The sequence below is a fragment of the Sorghum bicolor genome, chromosome 4, assembly GCF_000003195.3.
Source record: "Sorghum bicolor cultivar BTx623 chromosome 4, Sorghum_bicolor_NCBIv3, whole genome shotgun sequence".
Taxonomy (NCBI): Eukaryota; Viridiplantae; Streptophyta; class Magnoliopsida; order Poales; family Poaceae; genus Sorghum; species Sorghum bicolor.
This window is the reverse complement of record NC_012873.2, coordinates 63624451-63643170: the sequence shown is the minus strand read 5'-3', so window position 1 is coordinate 63643170 and position 18720 is coordinate 63624451. Positions and strand designations below refer to the sequence as shown.

Genomic DNA, 18720 nt, shown 5'->3' with positions numbered 1-18720 from the left:
ATTAATGGCAAGCACAGCAGCACATATCCCTGCGCAGGTCAACCCCGTACACACACGCGCGCTGGAGCGCTAGCTAGGCCGGCCGGTTCCGCTAGCTCGCTTGTGCTCCCGGCGGCAACCTGGCCGGCCGGCGGACGGTGGTGATTGATGATTCACACGGACGCTTTGCCCGTGCGAGACCATTTAAAAAAGAGAAAAACTAGCGGATCAAGGCCAGGCCATCTGGGCACGGTGCGCCGACGCGGGTCGCTAGCTGTAGCTAGGAACCGTGCCGCCGGAGCAACCACAGCCGGAGAGCAGCAGAGCCGCGCAAGTCAGCTGCTGTTCCATCACATGCATGCCGTGCGCCGCGGCGCCCGGCCCGCTCCCGGACAAGGACACCCTTTTTCGGCCTCGTCGGTGCGGCGCGGCGGCTGGCTGAGGACGGGTACACCTGGACACGCGTCGCTCGCGGTCCCCGCGCATACGGCATACGGGGTACTACGCCATACGGAGAGGGTACGCCGCGTGCGCACGCAGATGCAGCGGAAAGGATCGCGTGGCTGTGCTTCCGCCGCCGCGCGCGGTGAAATGCCGAGTGCCGCTACAGGACAGTACGTGCAGGGGGGAAATCCACATGTACATCCACACTGGCCGTGGCCGGTTTCCAGCTGCTAGTACGTGGACCTTGCTGGCAGGTGCATGCCACATTTTTTTCCGAGGGATGCCGTGCCGTTCAAATAGTCGATGAGACGTGTGTCCGTTGTGATAGTGACGACATTACGTACGCGAAAGATGTCAAAACTGCGCCAGACGTGCCCAGGGTGCACAGCCACCACGACTAGCCAGGAGAATGTACTGCTGCAATGCATTCAAGTCGACTGTTATGCACCTATTATATATAATAGGTACATAAACCTAAATAAATCTATAACTAAATATTGCATAATCCAATGAGTATGAAAATTTTACTACAACTCAAGCATAGAATAATTAGCCCACCCTTCATCACAATTGGACCATAGAAACTATAGCTATAATTAGTCTAATTAATTACAGAAAAGCAATTGTACTAAAAATACTATATTATATATTCAATGTGTAGATTTACTCATCTAAAGTCCAATAAAATTGAGTTTTTTATTTTATAATTTTTATGTGATTTACTGTGATTTTTCAAAAAAAATCAGTCAAAATAAATAAAAAGAAAAAGACAAAACCGCTTTCCAAACCAGGTCAAGATGTAATATTCACGGTTTTGAAAGTTGGGGAATGTATTTTATCTGGTTTTAGAGTTTAAAAATAAATATTAGATTTTCATAAAAGTTGAGAGGGACTTTTTCCGTGACAAAAACACCGATTGAACCCAATCATCAAAGGAATCAAGGCCCAGTACGCTGTTGATTCATCAAAGTTCAATACTGCGATCTATTGGACTGGAGCCAAATGATATCGCAATTCTGTTGTGATTCTAGCAATTCTCACAAAACCGAAACGATTCACCCGTGTCGCTCAGCGGCGACTCTACCCAAAAACGATCCACGGACCGACTCGTATCGCTCAGCTCCAGTGCCAGTAGTATTGTAGAACCGGACGATCCTACGATTCCTGTCGCGATTACTGACCTGACTACCTTGACTAGAACTACATACAACAACACGGGAGTCAGGTAAGGAACCAAACTAGGAATAGTACCACTTTCGTTTGTATTTGACAAATATTATCCAAACATGTACTAATTAGACTCAAAAGATTTGTCTCGCCAATTCCGACCAAACTGTGTAATTAATTTTTATTTTCATCTATATTTAATACTTCATACATGCGTATAAAGATTTGATGTGACGGGGAATCTGAAAAATTTTACAAAATTTTCTGGAAACTAAACAAGGCCGCAGGATAAAGTGAAACTGCAGTGGCATGTAGAGAATTATTCAAAATTTATGCCCCCCAACTATAACAAGAAACAATGTGAATGCAACCATTTAATTGCATATCAAATCCTCAAATACATCAACAGGCAACGAATATCAAGAGTTGTAGTACACATAAGATGACAACAGTGCAGTTATTCAAACTGATAAGAACAGTAGCAGGCAGGTACAATTGTACAAAGAGGACTGGCAAACTATCTGTGACAAAAGACCAAATGGATGGATTGATTCATCATAATTCGGTAGGCTGCAACTTATTTTGAGACACCGTCGACAGCACAAAATTATGCAAAAGTAGGTGCGGTAACTCTTGGCCCTAACTCCAGCTTACTTCATTCGCGCAGATGACAGAAGATGAAACTTACCTGAAAATTCAACGTCTGGCATTACAATAAAAAAAATAAAAGTACAATTGAGGGAGATAAGGTTGATAATAACGTACCACCCTCTGTCCCAAATTATAGGCCATTTTATCTTTTCTAGATACAAAACTTTTGCGATACACCTAGATATATGATACATCTTGATACATAAAGTTGTGTATCTAAAAAAGCCAAAAAAACCTATAAATTAGAACGGAGGGAGTATATCGTATTTGGTTCTTTGAATCCTACCTGTGAAAGCAATGCGGTTCCTAAAATGAAATTCAACTCAGACCTTGTTTGGATAAGCTAGAGATTGTTAAAAGCTGGCTTGAGAGCTTTTACTGGATTTTGCTCTCACAAGCTGGTAAAAGCCGGTGTCTGTGAGACTGTTACAATCTGGGTAGTTGGATTGTAAAAGTTGAGCTGTTTGGATCAGCTAGAGTTTTTAAAAGCCACAGCCCACAAATTCTATCTGATCCAAACAGGACCTAAGTTTAACATAATGATCTGGAATGGGAGGATCTTACCCACAGTCAGACTCCAATTAAATGCTCGTTTGACACACGCCAAGTCATGCCATCATGCAATGAAGATCCAACCATAATCCTGCCCTCCACCAGTCATTTTGGGCAGTCTGCTCACTGATGGATCCAACCCCTAATAAGCAAAACGTGTTCTACTGGAGCATTTCCTCTCAACCTCTCCCTGCCAATCCAGTAGTTCAACACCACTCAGAGTTCTCACCCTCTGACCACGCCGATCACTGTAGTTGATCAGACCAGCAGCCCAAGGCCTCTGCCTAAGGGCAGCACAAGTGAAGCCCCCAATCCCAAAACGTTAAAGCTCGCTGGTATCCAGCTGCAACATTTGGAACTCATGTTCACACGATACACCCAGGTTTTGGAGATTCAGGCTACTGAAGTATAGGACACGTGGTCATGAATTTGTCATGATTGTTGACTGCCATAGCCAGCATTAAGGAATTGGGAACAGTAGGTACACTCACAAGTTACTGAAGGTTTCTCACAATTTTGCAATCTGGCCATTAATTTTGTCAAATTATGGCTCAAGTTAGCTCTAGTTGATTTTATTATTGCTGAATCAAGGTTGATTAAAACTTTCATCTTTACAGTGAAATATATGCAGATCCTCAGATTCTATGGTAGAAAGTAACAAGAAACCGAATTGATTAAAAGTTTGCCACCAGATTTTATTCACTTTACAGTGAAGTATATGCAGATCCTACAGGAAATCCGAAGGAATACTGCAAGCACAGATAAATGTTTATATGGAATCTATAGAGCCCTGCAGTGAGCCACTGTGCAAACTGGAGGCAAAACATGACCCATGATTGCAAGGCAGTAAGACACTAAACAGTTGCTCAATGCATCACTTGCGGTCATACTGTCATAGTAAATGGAGACTAGGAGCCAAACCACAAGGCCTACTGCTGAAGTGCTGATGGAGGAACCATGATGTGGCCCAAAAGAGAGGAAAAGGCAGGTGACAAACCAATAAGAGAATGATAGGAATGAGGAAGTGATTATTAGAATTTACAAGGATGAGACAAGGGTCAGCAAACAAGTAGTACATAAAGAATGTGAGAGAATAATGAGGGTAAGATAAGACAATCACCGAACGGATTGAGTTTGTCATTTATAAGTACACTACACATGTAGAATTTGAGAGAACAATGGGAGCTAGAGAAGAGAATCTCCAAATGGATTGGTCCCCCACAACTAGGGATGGAAGTGGGTATCCAATGGTATTTTTTAGGTCAGCTAGTTTCTTTTGTCACCCTATATAAATTAATTGGGTCACGTGCAATTTTAGTTCATTTTAGAAAGTTTTGGGTCAACCTAATACCCCAAAACAAGTGGAGCATCCATACCTACCCGCCGGGATTTTCTGGTAGAATTTGATTTACTAGTAAATTTTTAGCAAGATGCCATGGGGCTGTATAATGAGACAGGAGTATACCTGCAATTTTGATCATTGGACTACCCTAAAGATTTTAAAAAATGCTTCCAATATCTGATTGCTATGATTGTCTTGATAATAAAGAAAGAAATACTGTACTTCTAGCAATGTGAATTAACACCTCATCTTTAAATCCCAGAATACTGAACCTCGTCTTCACATTCCAAAAATATTGTAATTCTAATGAGAAATTTAAGTTAATGAATGAGGAAATTGCTAATCAGACAACCATGTGGTTAGGAGAACAATCACAATTCTTGTCCCAAATTTACTGATTGAAACATTCAGTTATTGTGGACACCAATAAGCTATTCCAAGAACAAATATTAACCTAGAAGGCCAAAATACACATTATTATGGTTTCCTACATTATTATCCAGTTGCATCAGAGGTTTTTTGGCTCTCATGCAGTTCTCGATTCTTGTCGATGTCAATGGCAAGGTGTGCCTCCAGCCCTCCACTGCCACTCTTAGACTCCTAGCTGAGCTCCGATCTGAAATATTTTTCCTCTTGTGGTCCACTCTAATGCCCTCTGTCTCAATTTGCTGCTTTGTTCTAAAACTTCATGCTCTGGTTTCAGCGGTGGTATGAATTCTGATTAATTTTTACCTCTAATTTGATGCACGATGTGATGTGGTAGTTATGGAATTTTCTGCCAACAACAGTTTACAGGGAGTAAAATTACTTCTGTTTTCTTGTGCACAGAATGTTTCAGGTGTAATTCATTTACAGGCGTAGAATAAACCAAGTTTCTAAACATACCCTCACTGTACCAAAACTAGGTTCCTTATGATCAAGTATTGTTAGGATTCCATTGTGGTCCCTAGTGTATGACTGCCATATAGTATAGTCACATACATGAAACTATCAAACACAGGTGACTAATATGAGCCCATTTTATCTCTGAACAACAATTGCATGAAGACTAATCTAAGCACACAGCAACGCAAGGCTCAATTTCATAGCTTGATATGCAGAGGAACAGAACATGAACCAATTATCTTACCTTTCCCTCATGCAGCAGCTTTTGACGCGATCATTCCTGTCTTCCGAGCATAGGCAAAGATCCCTCCCGCCTCAATCACCGGACCAGCATCACCAATTGGTTTCAGCTTGTACTCCTTGCCAGAGGTGTGGTTAATAAAAACGGAGTTACTAAGGTCCACGGTGACCACATCCCCTGTCTTGCACTCCTTCCAGGCTCCAGTGTCCGTGAGCTCCAGAGGGTACACCTCTCCAGTGGCCACGGAGTTGCGGAAGAAGATGCGCGCGTAGCCCTCCGCGACGACGGCGCGGGCTCCAGCCGCCCCAAGCGCGACGGGCGCGTGCTCGCGGGAGGAGCCGCACCCGAAGTTGGCCCCACCGACGACGACGGCGTAGCGGGTGGACTCCTCACCCGGGGCGACGAACGGCGTCGGGTAGGCCGCGGAGGGGAGCCCCGCGAAGGCAAAGGAGCCGAGCTTGCGGTACTCGTCAGGCTTGGAGGGCACCAGAGTGAGGTGCTCCGCGGGGATGATCTGGTCGGTGTCGATGTTGTCGCCCACCACAAAGCACTCGCCGTGGAAAACGGCAGACGACGGGGAGCTGCTGCTGCCCGCCGCGGCAGCAGCGGCCGCGGGGACGATGGGACCAGCGCGGCGGCATTTTAGGGAGTGGTCGCGGTGACGGGTGAGCTGGGTGCGCCGGAGAAACGCGCTGGTTGGAGCTCGGATTGGGGCTAGAAGCGCCGCCGTGGACACCGCCGTCGCCGACGGAGCAGCCGCCATGATTTTGGGGAAATGAAATCAGAGGGGTGGGTCTAGCTAGGGCAAAGGGCTCGAACGGATCGAATGCTTCAACACTAGCTTACGGCTCGAGGCCCATTATACATTGATGAGCTGCGTGATTTCGTAAGCGCCACGAAACTGAGCCACGTAGGCCCAGCCCGGCCTGATAAATGCGTACTACTAACTTGTTTACGTGAACGCCACGAAACTGTCCGGCGTCCGGCAAACATAAGAAACTTTTTGTTCCTCAAAAAGAAAGAAAAATCATAAGAAAGTTTTCTTCTTAACTGGGCCGAAAGGATGATTTGCACCCAACTACAGCGATGCTTGAATTTACCAATGTGGCCCAGGCCCGTTGAAAGAAGCGCACGGATAGAAGGCGGCTTTGCTGACGCATCTAGCTGCATACCTTCCCCGCCACCATCCTCTTGCAATTTTTTTATTTTCTGTCAAATCGAATCTTACGACATATATATATAACATTAAATATAAATAAAAATAATAACTAACTACATAGTTTACTTGTAATTTGCAAGACGAATATTTTGAGCCTAGTTAATCCATAATTAGCAATATTTGTCAAATACAAACGAAAATGCTACAGTACTTATTTTGCCAAAAAAAAAATTTACAACTAAACAAGGCCTAGCCTTTGCAGGGCGCTGCGGAGCACCATGCTCGCTCTTTTCGACCGTCTCAGGTCCATCACCTTTACATATGAATCTAGCTACTTTCATACTGCTTGATCGAAAGTCTGTGTTCTTTTTTCTTTGCTTACATTTGTGCTCGGTTGTATTTCTTAGGATTTTGTTCTTTTGCGAGATCTATTTGCTACTGCATATTGAAGGTACTCTTTATTTTATTCCTCTTCATAATTGACAGATTATTACTTGCTAGTGAATAGAGCGGATTATCTCCAACACATCTATTTTCCCCTCCTATCTGCAACTAATCTCCTTTTAATTTTTTTACCACTGGACGGTTGCTGATGGTCAATCCGAAGTTGGGAGTTGTCGATCGAGTCGACAATGGGTCTGTCGTGGCGGTCACAGAGTCTAATCGTAGAGAACTGCCTTACTAGCGCCAAATCACTATTCTCTAGACGCACCAACTATTCGGTAACATAGCAACACATTCATCAACAACAGTTAGAGTGCAGACATCTGTGGTTGACGCCAGTAATCATCAGAAGTACAAATACGCCACGGCGGCGGCCTCAGAAATGGAGAGGATCCAACTTCCTAACCTGACTTTAACCTTTCAAGCTTTCGATCGAGGCCTAAACGATCCGCCATGCAAGGTCCATTTGCTTTTCCCTTGCTGGCGGTAAGATGCTCTAGGCCAGTGGCGGAGCTCGCCAAAAAATTTAGGTGGGGCAGATCAGGCCTTGTTTAATTACATCTAAAATCTAAAACTTTTTTAAGATTTGCGATCACATCAAATTTTGCGGCACATGCATAGAGCAATAAATATAGATAAACTAATTTTACAGTTTACTTGTAACTTTGTGAGACGAATCTTTTAAATATAGTTAGTCTATTTTATGAAAGCACGTCAGACGACGTGTTTTTCATTAAGTAGAAAGAACGTTCACAACCTCTGGTAACAAACAGGTTACCAAACCAAAGCCAAACAAGTCTATGGTTGGACAATAATTACTAAATATAAACAAAAGTGTTACCATACAAAAAAAAAAACCACCTAGAGAATTACACAAGTGACTCTTCATAGGGCGGTTGATGAGATTGGTAGCAGCACCTCGATTCTTCTAGGACTCGTGTGGTCTAGCAGAAGCTAGAACAAGTAGAATAGGCATAGGGTGTCGGCGAGGAGCAGCTTCCCTGCACACTAGTGCGGCACAAGCCAACAAGGGGCATCGGCGGGCGGCAACACTGTGCAGTCGGCATCGAGAGGCACCGGTGGCCAGCAGGGAGCGTAATATGACCATGCCACCAACCAAAATGTCACAAGCTCCAAGTCAAGCCACACTCACTCAAGTTTCACCTACACCGACACCAGCTCAAGTCATCGATGGACCGATTACACGTAGTCGTGCAAAGAAGCTACAACAAGAGGTCCACGCGCTACTTTGTGAGATTCATTTTTTACATTAATGAGAATTATATACTACCTAAGTATTGTACTTTGATTGTACTCAGGTATATAGAAGAAGAGAAGGATGAATCGGACCCTGAAGAATGGACCAGTGCAAGTTCCAGAAGAAGTAAAAAACGGACCAGTGGAAGTCAAAGACGGACCAGTGAAAGAAATCTTCATAACTTTTTACTCACAAAAGCTATGAAGGTCCATGAGCAATTGTTGGAAAGCTTGACGAGTCTACTTTCCAATGAATCTAGTGGCGACCGGTGTGGACACCCCATATTGCCTCTAGACCAGAATTGTACAGACTATTCAGAAGGTCAACAGTCTGTCGTGACAGAATGATGGTACAACTTGCCAAGTAAAACTGTACCAATCTACAATGTTTTGTGGTGCATGGCATACATTTCTGGAAAGCTCTTGGAGTCTAGTTTCACACCCAAGAAACGGTTCATCATTTGGACTTCCCAATAAAAAGTTATGGCCAGTTTATTGGAAACTGCTCTGGAGGCCAACAGTCACGCGAAGCCACTTCGGGAATCCATTTCGAGGGGACCTTTCACATTGCCTTCCCTCAGAAACTCTATTTCGTTTTCATACCTATCTAGCAGGGCTGTTGCTAGTATAAATACCCCCTAAGACTCATTGTAATCTCAGGCTTTGATAATTGAAATACAGAACCCCTTTGTTCAGCTGCGTGCTAACAAATTCAGAGAGTGATCTCTACCCCTTTGCTCTTGTGATTTCCTCGCGGGATTACATAGGCGGCGGCTTCATCCGCTCCCAATTGGTGCTCCTACTCTCTTCAAGGTATTCCTTGATTGATTGTAGGCTGTGTTGGTTGGTTCTTTGAGAGTGTGGTTGGGCGAATCCTCGATTCAGGTTGCCGGTTAAAGACGGTGGTTGGCTTCGAGTTTTATTTGCCAGGTTGCACTAGTTATCGCTGCTTGCAGCAAGTTATCCGGCTGTTCTTCAGCTAGTTATCGGTGTTCATCCTACGTCGTGAAGATCGGGACAACGTGTCGCATCAGAGCGGCATAGGTCACCAGTGGGCGACAGCAAGGAGCTTCGACGCACTGCTGCTAGGTCGGCGACGACGATGACACGCTAGGAGTGGCTTGGGCGCGTGGCTGCAGCCTTATGCAGTGATATGCAGCGGGGCGACGACCTGAGTGCCTGATGGGGATCACTGTCGCCCATGTGTCATTGGAGCTCAGGAAGTCAGGGGATTAGGGATTAAGCCAACTGGTGATTTCCTGATGTGGTGGACAATTAATAGGCTGATGGGCTCGGTCTTATTGGGACTTTGGCGTTCATTTGCACAACCCTCTTTTAAAAATGAGTTTCAGCCGCGCCACCGGAGGCCGGAGGCCGGACGCTGCACCTCTGCTTATCGCGACCATGCCGTGCTTGAGGAAGAGGAGAGGGTACTAGGAGCTTTCTACCTGGAGTAGCTGGGGCAGGTGCCCCACCCTGCCATATGGGGAGCTCCGCCTCTGCTCTAGGCGGTTGGGTCGTTCCTTCGTCTTCGACGTGGAGACGCGCGTGATGGTGCCCAGTCTCCACGTGCCCAAGTGGACGCCCTTCTCTCTCTTTGTACCCTATGCCAGCGCTGATGCTGATGATGATGACAATTGGTGGCAGATTCAGAGAAGTAGTAGCGGCCATTTCATTAGGGGGAGAAGAATTCCTAAATCGACGGAGGCTATTAGCAGCAATCTTTTCATCATGGAGAGAATCCCTAGATCGGAGGCTATTGGCAGCAGTATGTCGTTGGGGAGCTTCCAGTTTGAGGCCCTTGTCTGCAAGCCTAGGTGGGAGTGGGACTCTTGCATTGACTCTTGGCAGTGCCAACTCCTCCCTTCATCGTCGTATATCCATGAGCGGTGTACCGGGAGTGCTATAGCCGCCATGAGATCAGCTCGTATGCGATGATCCACGTGGATGAACGCTTTTCACGTCTGCATATCAGTCGATGGCATTGGCACCTACTGCTTGGACATAGTGAGCTATACGTGGAGAAAAGTTGGTGACTGGACCGTGCCCTTTCGTGGTAGGGTTGAGTATTTGCTTGAATCCAAACTTTGGTTTGGCCTCACTGCTGAAGCTCAAGCTTAGGACCTAGTTCTGTCTGTTGCTTACCTCACTGATATGGACTCTCAGCCACAGCTAGTGGCCTTTTAGAAGTTGCTTTCCTAACAATGTTTTGGGCTTGTCAGCTCAAAAAAACTCCATGTCAGACATATTCAGTATTTAGTGGCTTCTTGTAAGTTTCTCTTCCGACAAGAGTTAGCTCAAGTTAAGCTTATTGCTAAGAGTGATTTTAAACACTTACTAGATTCATGGCTAGACAGAAATGTGCAATTCTTCTTATTCTAGCTTTTTTCCTCAAATACGCAGAGTGTGCATATTGAAGAGAAACAGTTTATGTTACAACACTATCGCGGTACAACAATACCTCCGCGCAGACTAGAGCCCATCACACTGCCGGATTGGAGGGGGATGTACAGGGTCGTGCGGACCGCGGACCGGCGCGCGCACACTCCAGGTCCAGGATTTGTGCCCGCGTCTCCGCGCCATCTCTGCGTGCCGAGAGCGAGAAAAGCCGTCCGCTCCACCCCGCCGTCCAACGCCGGGAAACGGAAAAAAAGCGATTACTCTAACCGATCGTTAAGCAACAGCGTGAACAGCTCATCATCATCAAAGAGTCAAAAAGAAAAGGAAAACAAAAAACAATAGCGTGAAGATAGCGACACATGCGCGGGGGAAAACAGTGATTATCATTCCTTAATTAACCAGATCGAATCGGAGAGGCAGGAGAGGGAGGGATCTCTCCGTCTCCACGCCGCGTCCTCCCGCACGAATCCGCGCTGCGGCCAAGCCCTAGCCACCCCCCGCCCATTCATGGTGGGCGGGCCGTGAGATCTCCAGGGAGGGGAGGCTCGTGGGCTTCGTACGTCGGCCGGGAGCGGGAGGAGATGGGCGCCCGGAACAGCGCTGCCGCCACGCCGGTGCTGCTCAACGTCTACGACCTCACGGCCGCGAACGATTACCTCTACTGGCTCGGCTTCGGCGTCTTCCACTCCGGAATCGAAGGCGATCTATTTACCCTCTTCCCTTTTCTTTTCTGTATCGGTTCTGCTGCGGTAGAATGATGGATTATTAGCATGATGCTGGTTTTATAATTCTTTTTTATTGTTGCTGCTTTATGGTCAAATTAGTAGGATAATATTCTTGGGAACAAAATGTATTGGGATGGCCGATCAATGGGGAAAATGGGGCGGGGAAATAAAGATTATAGAAATAATACTGTTCTGCCTTAGCAAAAATTTCAAGGACAATCGTGCGTCACGTCTGTCTGGCTGCCAAAAATGATCACTTCTGCTGTGCGAGATTTTGTAGTATCATCCTTCATAGGTTGGCACGAAAGTGTGGATTCGTCAACGTAGCATCTCTTCAACCTTCCTTGATTACATGGATTGCTACAACTTTTTTTTTTTGGCATATTGGATTGCTACAACTTTGGCTAATCCCTGGATCAACACTACTTCATTTTCCTATATCTGATGTCATGATTTCTATTTCAGTATCTAACAACTAATTTACAGAAGGTTTACATTTTTTTCTCTCCGCTTCAAAATGAACAGTCCATGGCACGGAATATGGATTTGGAGCCCACGACTACCCATCCAGTGGTGTGTTTGAGGTGGAATCAAAGAGTTGCCCTGGCTTTATCTACAGAAGAACGGTGTGGCTAGGCACAACAGACATGTCTCATGAAGAATTCCGCTCGTTTATTGAAAAACTCGCAGGGGATTATCATGGCAACACGTATCATCTGATTAATAAGAACTGCAATCACTTCACAGATGATGTCTGCCAGAACTTAACTGGGAAGCCCATCCCTTCCTGGGTGAATAGGCTTGCGAGAGTAGGTTGGTATCAGCGTCAGTGCTGGTTTGTTTGTTTCCTCTTTCCTTTGTACTTGAAACTATAGGCAGCTGACTGTATCTTTTCTCAAAAGTTTAGGCTCAGTTTTTGATTGTCTTCTACCAGAAAGCGTTCAAGTTTCTCCTGTAGGTCGTGTCCCAACTCGTCGTCAAATATCTGGTCAGTATCTACCTGAATTCTCACTTGCTTGCTTCTTTTTGTGTCTATGGTTTCAGTTTAATGTTCAAATTGTATTGTATAAACCTAAGAACAATAGCCTGTTGCGTATGATTCAACTCAGTTTCTGTGTTGTGCTACTTTCACGAAAATGTGTCATTGACATGTAACAATTGTTTCTTTGTAGTCTTGCACAGCATTGCGATATTTATCTTCTCTGTGAACAGTGGGCTTTCTTAACTTTGTTAATTTAGCTGTATGTATCTGCACCCATTCCATGGAGATTAAATGAAGTTTTACTTTCTTATGTGCTAATTTGGACATGTTGCATGTCTCGTTTCACACACAAGTATTGGTGTTATAAATCTCAAATGTTATGAAAAAATTCAATATATTTCAGACATCAATATTACTAGGTAACTCCGTATAATGATTGCTTTTTATGCAAATGCCAAACAAATGTAGAGGAGGAATTCACAGATATTTATCTTCCACTATTTACAATCTTGCTAACCATCTTGTCTATTTCTCTTAAAATATTACTCAGATGATGATTTGTGTTCAATACATTCACCAATCATTGGTGAAAGCGACAATGATGAGGATGAGGCCAAACACCTGCTACCAGCTCCATCCAACGACCTGCATTCTGTAGATGTACCACCAAAACTAGCGAAAGATCTTCTCTGAATCACTCCCTGTTCATAGGCGCCTACCATACTGTAACTTAACTCGTATAGCTATTGGTGCTAAAGTGATTCTGAAGATGGCTTGGCACAGATAGGAATTGGCCATCTTTGATTAAAGATGAAGCTCTAATTGCTTGTCCTTTACCAGTTTGCTGTTTCACCTTGCTGTCTCATCTCAGCAAACAGTTGTCATGTATGGTAACAGGTGGCATGATTGTTACTATGCCATTTAGCACATCTGGAAATTGCAAATTCGTTATGTGGGGTTCCAATACCTGTTAGGAATTAGGACTGTCGATGCTTGTACCCAGTGTTGAAGGCTACTGAGCTAGTATTGGCCACGAATCCAAATGGTTGACTATTTCTGTTGAGCTGCTTAAGCGCCTGTAGTGACAAGGGACTAGGGAACAACGTATGTTTGTTCCGGGCTAGTGAACACTGGAACGCGTGCTTTGTTGCCCAACCCTGTGATTTTGTGGCAGACGCTTGTTATGCTGTAATAATCAATTTCAGCCCAAGACAGGCCTTGGATATTGTAGTACTGGAACGCGTGCTTTGTTGCCCAACCCTGTGATTCTGTGGCAGACGCTTGTTATGCTGTAATAATCAATTTCAGCCCAAGACAGGCCTTGATATTGTAGTATTATTAAGAAATTACCGCAGTATCAACTTTTTTAAAAAAGAAACCGTAGTATGAGAAAACTGCATTTTTGAACCCTCTTATGTGCAAAACCATGCATGGTTTAGGAAAATGTGTTCAAGAGTGGAGTTTTAAAACTCCAAACAGACAACAATTTTAGCAATACCATGGTATTCAAAACCATAAAGTTTATTCTATTTAAACACTTCATGGCACTCTAAAACCAAAACATTTCAAAAAACTATGGTATAGTTTTCTAAAACTCTAAGACGTTTTAAGTTGGCAGGGAAAGAACGAACTCCACTGGGAAGCATAGACAATGCGTGACTGATGGAATAGGTAGCTTCGTTTATTATAATTATCATCTCATGTGTACGTAGAAATACCATTATAAAATACCATCTCGGAGTAGTAGAATTATAAAATACCATCTCATGTGTATCTTCAAATAATTTTTTATAAAAATAAAATCAACGATCTATCTAATGATACTAATTATGTATTATAAGTACTAATATTTTTTCTTGTATATATTTGATCAAAATTAAAATGGCTTGACTCATCAAGAAATGAAAATAACACTTATTTTGAGACAAAGAGAATAGTTACGATCATGCTAAGCTAAAAGCTTATTTTAAGGAAATTAGATCTAAAATATCCTACGATTTTTATCTTATAATGTATCAAAACGTCTTGACTATTTGGTCCACCATGGTGCTAATTTGAATAATGTTTGAGTACTCTCTCTATCCTAAAAAAACAATTCTAGATTCATGTGTTGTCTTAAGCCAGCCTCGATGTATTATGAAAAAAATGAGTTTTATGAGAATGAAACTTGTTTGCACTGTTTTCAACACCTGAAACCTTCACGAAGAATAGCCTAAAAATACAACTAAGTATGATATTCTAAAGAGATGTGCTATATAACTATGGCCCTGTTTGGTACAACTTAACTTCACTAGGAAAGCTATTTTTTTAGAAAATAGCTTCATAAATAATTTTCTAGATGAAGCTGAGCTATTTTAGAAAAAAATGTTTGGTAAAATAGCTTCACCAGCTACTTTTGTATAGATGAGAGAGAGAAATGATGGAGAGAGTTGCAATAAGCTACTTTTTTTCAGCTTCATCCCAACTCGTGTCTTTGTGAGAGAAAAAGAAAAACAACTTCACTTATGAAGCTGTTTTAGAAACAAGTGTTTGAAAAAAAAAACAGCTTACAATAACTCAGCTCATGAAGCTCTTGTGAGCTGTACCAAACAGACCCTATATAAGTGTACTATGCGTTAAATTATCGACTTTATAAGTATAATCATTTATTTTTTTTCAATCAACATATGTCAAAACTAAAATAAATAGGCATACATACTTATTTTTATTGTATGCTCTTTTTAAGAAAAAAAATGAGAATTGTATTTTTTTTTAGGACAGAGGAAATACTACAGGCTGTGGCTAGACCACGCACGGCACACCACTCATCTGTATCTCGGGAGTCGGAATTCACCCAGTTCGGGTCGTAAATCTTTTCAAAGTGGCAAATGGATGATGGCTGAACAGTAGGGGAGCAAATTCTGAAATTTTCATCTTGAAAAACCCTAGCCGGCGGAGGTCAGGAGGCGTGGGCGCACGGCCGCACGGGCGCGGCCGCCGTTCGGGCCTGGGGCGCTGTCGCAATAGGAGAGGGTCAGAGAGATGGTGCGGCCTTACGCGGTGAAGGGGCGGAAGAAGAAGCGCAAGCTCGAGGAGGCGTCGGCCTCGGGCGCTGCCCCGCCCGCCGAAGAAGCAGAGGAGCTGCCACCGCCAGAGGTGGGCAGCGGCGAGGAGGATGAGGCAGCGGCGGGGAAGGAGGAGCACGCGGCGGCGGACGGGCTCCCAATCATACCCAGGACAGTTGATGGGAAGCGGCGACCCGGCGCCATCTTCGTGCTCGAGAGGGCCTGTCTCGAGGTCGGCAAAGTCGGCAAGGTACAGTGGTTCGGCTGCAGCAAGAAACTCCTCTTTTTTTCTTGTGCTATATTCCTGTTCCAGAACGAATTCGATTCTAGCTCGGTTGGATGTTTATGTCCAGTCCAGTTTAGTCGCGTCCTTAGCTTTGGGGGGATTTATTGGAGCTATTGATTTATTGATGTGGTGGTTCTACTGTTATTAGTAGGGGAAAAGGGCAAAATCATAGTAATTTTCACCTTATCATGAAACTGGAATGTGCAGCTTGTTGTGACAACTAGGGGTGCAAATGAGTGATGATTAGGTGCACCTCTAAACCTCTTTAGTTCAAATATTTATACTACTTCTCCAAAAAAATTAAGAAGTAGTACAAATATTTGAACTAAAAGGTTTGGAGGTGCACCTAGAGGTTACCCCTTTGCACCCCTAGTGACAACTGATGAAAAAAAAATCAAGGATGCTAGAATATCAATGGCTATTTGTATGCCTTCAGGCATGCTCAGTATCTTTGCGATTATGCAACAGTAGATGATTTTATCGTTGGCTTGGAGTGGACCCTGTTGAGATATTGGTGACATCTTGTACGTGTATGGTTATAAGTTTATTTTTTACAGGACCAATTGTTTACATGTGCTCATATGGCACATATGAGGCTTGTGATTTCCATTCTTCAGGTTATGGCTATAGCTTTTGCAGATCTTTTACCAGCAAGAGATTGTTGCTTGCACATCTAGGATTCCAGTGTTAAGTAGGCATTTTTCATTAATTATAAAAGTGTCAAGTTGATATTACTATTCACCTCAGTGTAGACTTGGTGCGGTCTATGTTTACAGGTTCATCTATCTTTGTATATAAAAAGGCACATTTGTACTTTTCTAATTTGGTAGCCTTGACCATTGCTAGTATTTCCATTTTTTAATCATTTAAAAGGTTCAGTTTTGTTTGCAGAAACAAAAATTCAAGCATAGCATCTGGGATATTAGTTTGCAGAAACAAAAATTCAAGTATTTGTAAACAAATGATTATCACCCCATGGATATTAGTTTGACAGTTTCTTTTACCATTCTCTGCAGACTATGCAAATCTTGAACTCAGATGATCATGCAAATTATTTGAGGAAGCAGAATCGCAATCCTGCAGATTATAGGCCTGATATCATTCATCAGGTAGTGTAAATTTCTTGTTGCCTGAAAACATTGAAAATACTGGAAGATGAATAAAATGCACTCCTCTCTGTATTTGATTCGATTCTCAAATCATTTTCTTCAGGTAAATGGAAATCGGGCAATTTTTCAATAACAAGTTATCAAGTACTTTCTTTTGTTATTTCCATTATCCAATTGATCAGCTATGCATCCTGTGCTGTTTCGAAAAGAAAACATTAGTGATCTAGTAAAAAATAGTTGATTGGGCCTGCCCAACTATTATTCGGCTCATTCCTTTGACAGACATCCTTTCCAACTTGTCTTAGATGATTGTTTCAAAAATGTTTTGCAGGCTCTACTAGCAATATTTGATAGCCCTCTAACTAAGGCTGGAAGGTTACAGGCTGTTTATGTAAGGACTGAAAAGGGAGTATTGTTTGAAATCAAACCTCATGTCCGCATGCCAAGAACATTTAAACGTTTCTGTGGTTTAATGTGTAAGTTACTAATAAAACTCTTATACCTTCTGTATCTTATGTGTTTCTGTTATTTTGATAATTGTGCTGATTGCAATTAACTATATAATATGGCAGCACAATTGTTACAAAAACTGAGCATTACGGCAGTTGGGAAGCGTGAGAAGCTTCTTAATGTTGTTAAAAATCCTGTTACCCGCTATCTACCTGTTGGTGCACGTAAGATTGGTGAGAATCTATTATTTAATATGACATATTTCCTATCAAATAGATAGATATGCTAATCGATGCATTTTTATATACTTAGGCCTTTCATTTAGTGCTGAGAAGTCAGTCAACTTGTTTGACTATGTTGCCAAATCCAGTGACGATGAACCCCTTGTGTTTGTGGTGAGTAAATAGCTGTGTTTGTAAGCTGAGCTGTTTTGACCCCTTAATGCTTGCACATAATCTCATACTGTCTGCACATTATCTCCAGGTTGGTGCCATGGCCCATGGAAAGATCGACAAGGAATACACAGATGACTACATACAAAGTAAGTAACATTTAGTTGAAACACTAAACATATTGTATGCTGAAAACTTGGATCTGGGTGATGTTTTATTTCCTTGCATTCACCATGGTTTGGTTGTTAATTAGTTCTCCCATGCACTGATGCACATGTAGCAAATGGCCTTAACTTGGTAGCAACTTGGGCTGATGACTAGTTTGGATCAAAAATATCATCCTGCTTCTGACTAGTTTGAGTAGCTGGTACCAACATCCTATTTAGAGAATGCGAAACTAGCAAATATAAATGTCCAAAATTATATACTTTGATTATTACATTGCTTGGACAAAGGGATATTCATTATCCTGTCTCTATTATGTTTTTTTTTTCTTTTCCTTGGTGTACATATTTTGTGCAGACTGCAATGTCTGCATATTCTTTATTTATTTATCTGTATGTTTTCCTTTCAACCTTATTGATGACCACTTCCCCCGTTTGTGCAGTTTGCAACTACCCTCTCAGTGCCGCCTGCTGTTTAAATCGGATATGCAGTGCTCTGGAGCAGAAGTGGAACATCCAATGAGAGGAACTTTTGACACAAGCATGGGAATCTTGTTTTGTTATATACAATTAGCTAGTAGCATTCCCTGATTCTTCATCTTACATCTACCGCCTTCTGTTTATGTACAACACCTAGCTTTGGCTTTGTTCGAGAGTTAAGAGTCAAATGTTTCAGTGTAGCATTATGACTGTTTTAGACATCAACGCCGGTGCTTATGATTCATGGGCTTAAAACTGGTCTATTCATCAAGTTATTCTAGCTAAAAACCGAGTGTTTGCGTGAAGAGACCGAACTTGGCTTTACTCAAACATTGCTGCGCGAAGAGACCAAACTTGGCCTTATGATATGCTTTAGTATAAATTTTTTATTGTAATTTTAGATCTATACTTTTCTGTAATTAATTCATAGATGCAATTTCTATGGTTCAATTGTGGTGAAATTTTTATGGTGGGCTAATTATTGTATTCTTAAACGGCAAAAAAAAGTTCATACTCATTAGATCATGTATAACTTAGTTATAGATTTAATTGTTGTGTAAATTAGAC

General features: G+C 42.8%; 3 protein-coding genes across 4 annotated transcripts; 2 read left to right on the top strand and 1 right to left on the bottom strand.

Moving 5' to 3' along the window:
• On the bottom strand, window positions 1937-6121 carry LOC8073966 (3-isopropylmalate dehydratase small subunit 3). Of its 2 annotated transcripts, none has more exons than XM_002452771.2 (2): window positions 5265-6119; window positions 1937-2278 (listed from the first exon to the last, which is right to left on the bottom strand). In XM_002452771.2, the coding sequence occupies exon 1, from the start codon at window positions 6022-6024 to the stop codon at window positions 5272-5274; it is 753 nt and encodes a 250-aa protein (XP_002452816.1). In that variant the 5' UTR covers window positions 6025-6119; the 3' UTR covers window positions 1937-2278; window positions 5265-5271. The 2 variants fall into 2 exon arrangements, with proteins under 2 accessions (XP_002452816.1, XP_021314746.1); XM_021459071.1 differs by lacking the exon at window positions 1937-2278 and adding an exon at window positions 4456-4910 and having other exon boundaries at window positions 5265-6121.
• LOC8073965 (deSI-like protein At4g17486) lies at window positions 10761-13291 on the top strand. The gene is made up of 4 exons (XM_002454501.2): window positions 10761-11220; window positions 11772-12059; window positions 12154-12234; window positions 12779-13291. The coding sequence occupies exons 1-4, from the start codon at window positions 11103-11105 to the stop codon at window positions 12919-12921; spliced, it is 630 nt and encodes a 209-aa protein (XP_002454546.1). The 5' UTR covers window positions 10761-11102; the 3' UTR covers window positions 12922-13291.
• LOC8076240 (ribosomal RNA small subunit methyltransferase nep-1) lies at window positions 15054-18603 on the top strand. Its single transcript, XM_002454500.2, has 7 exons — window positions 15054-15522; window positions 16575-16667; window positions 16999-17143; window positions 17240-17350; window positions 17430-17512; window positions 17601-17658; window positions 18117-18603. Exons 1-7 carry the CDS (start codon window positions 15250-15252, stop codon window positions 18194-18196), a joined length of 843 nt encoding a protein of 280 aa, XP_002454545.1. The 5' UTR covers window positions 15054-15249; the 3' UTR covers window positions 18197-18603.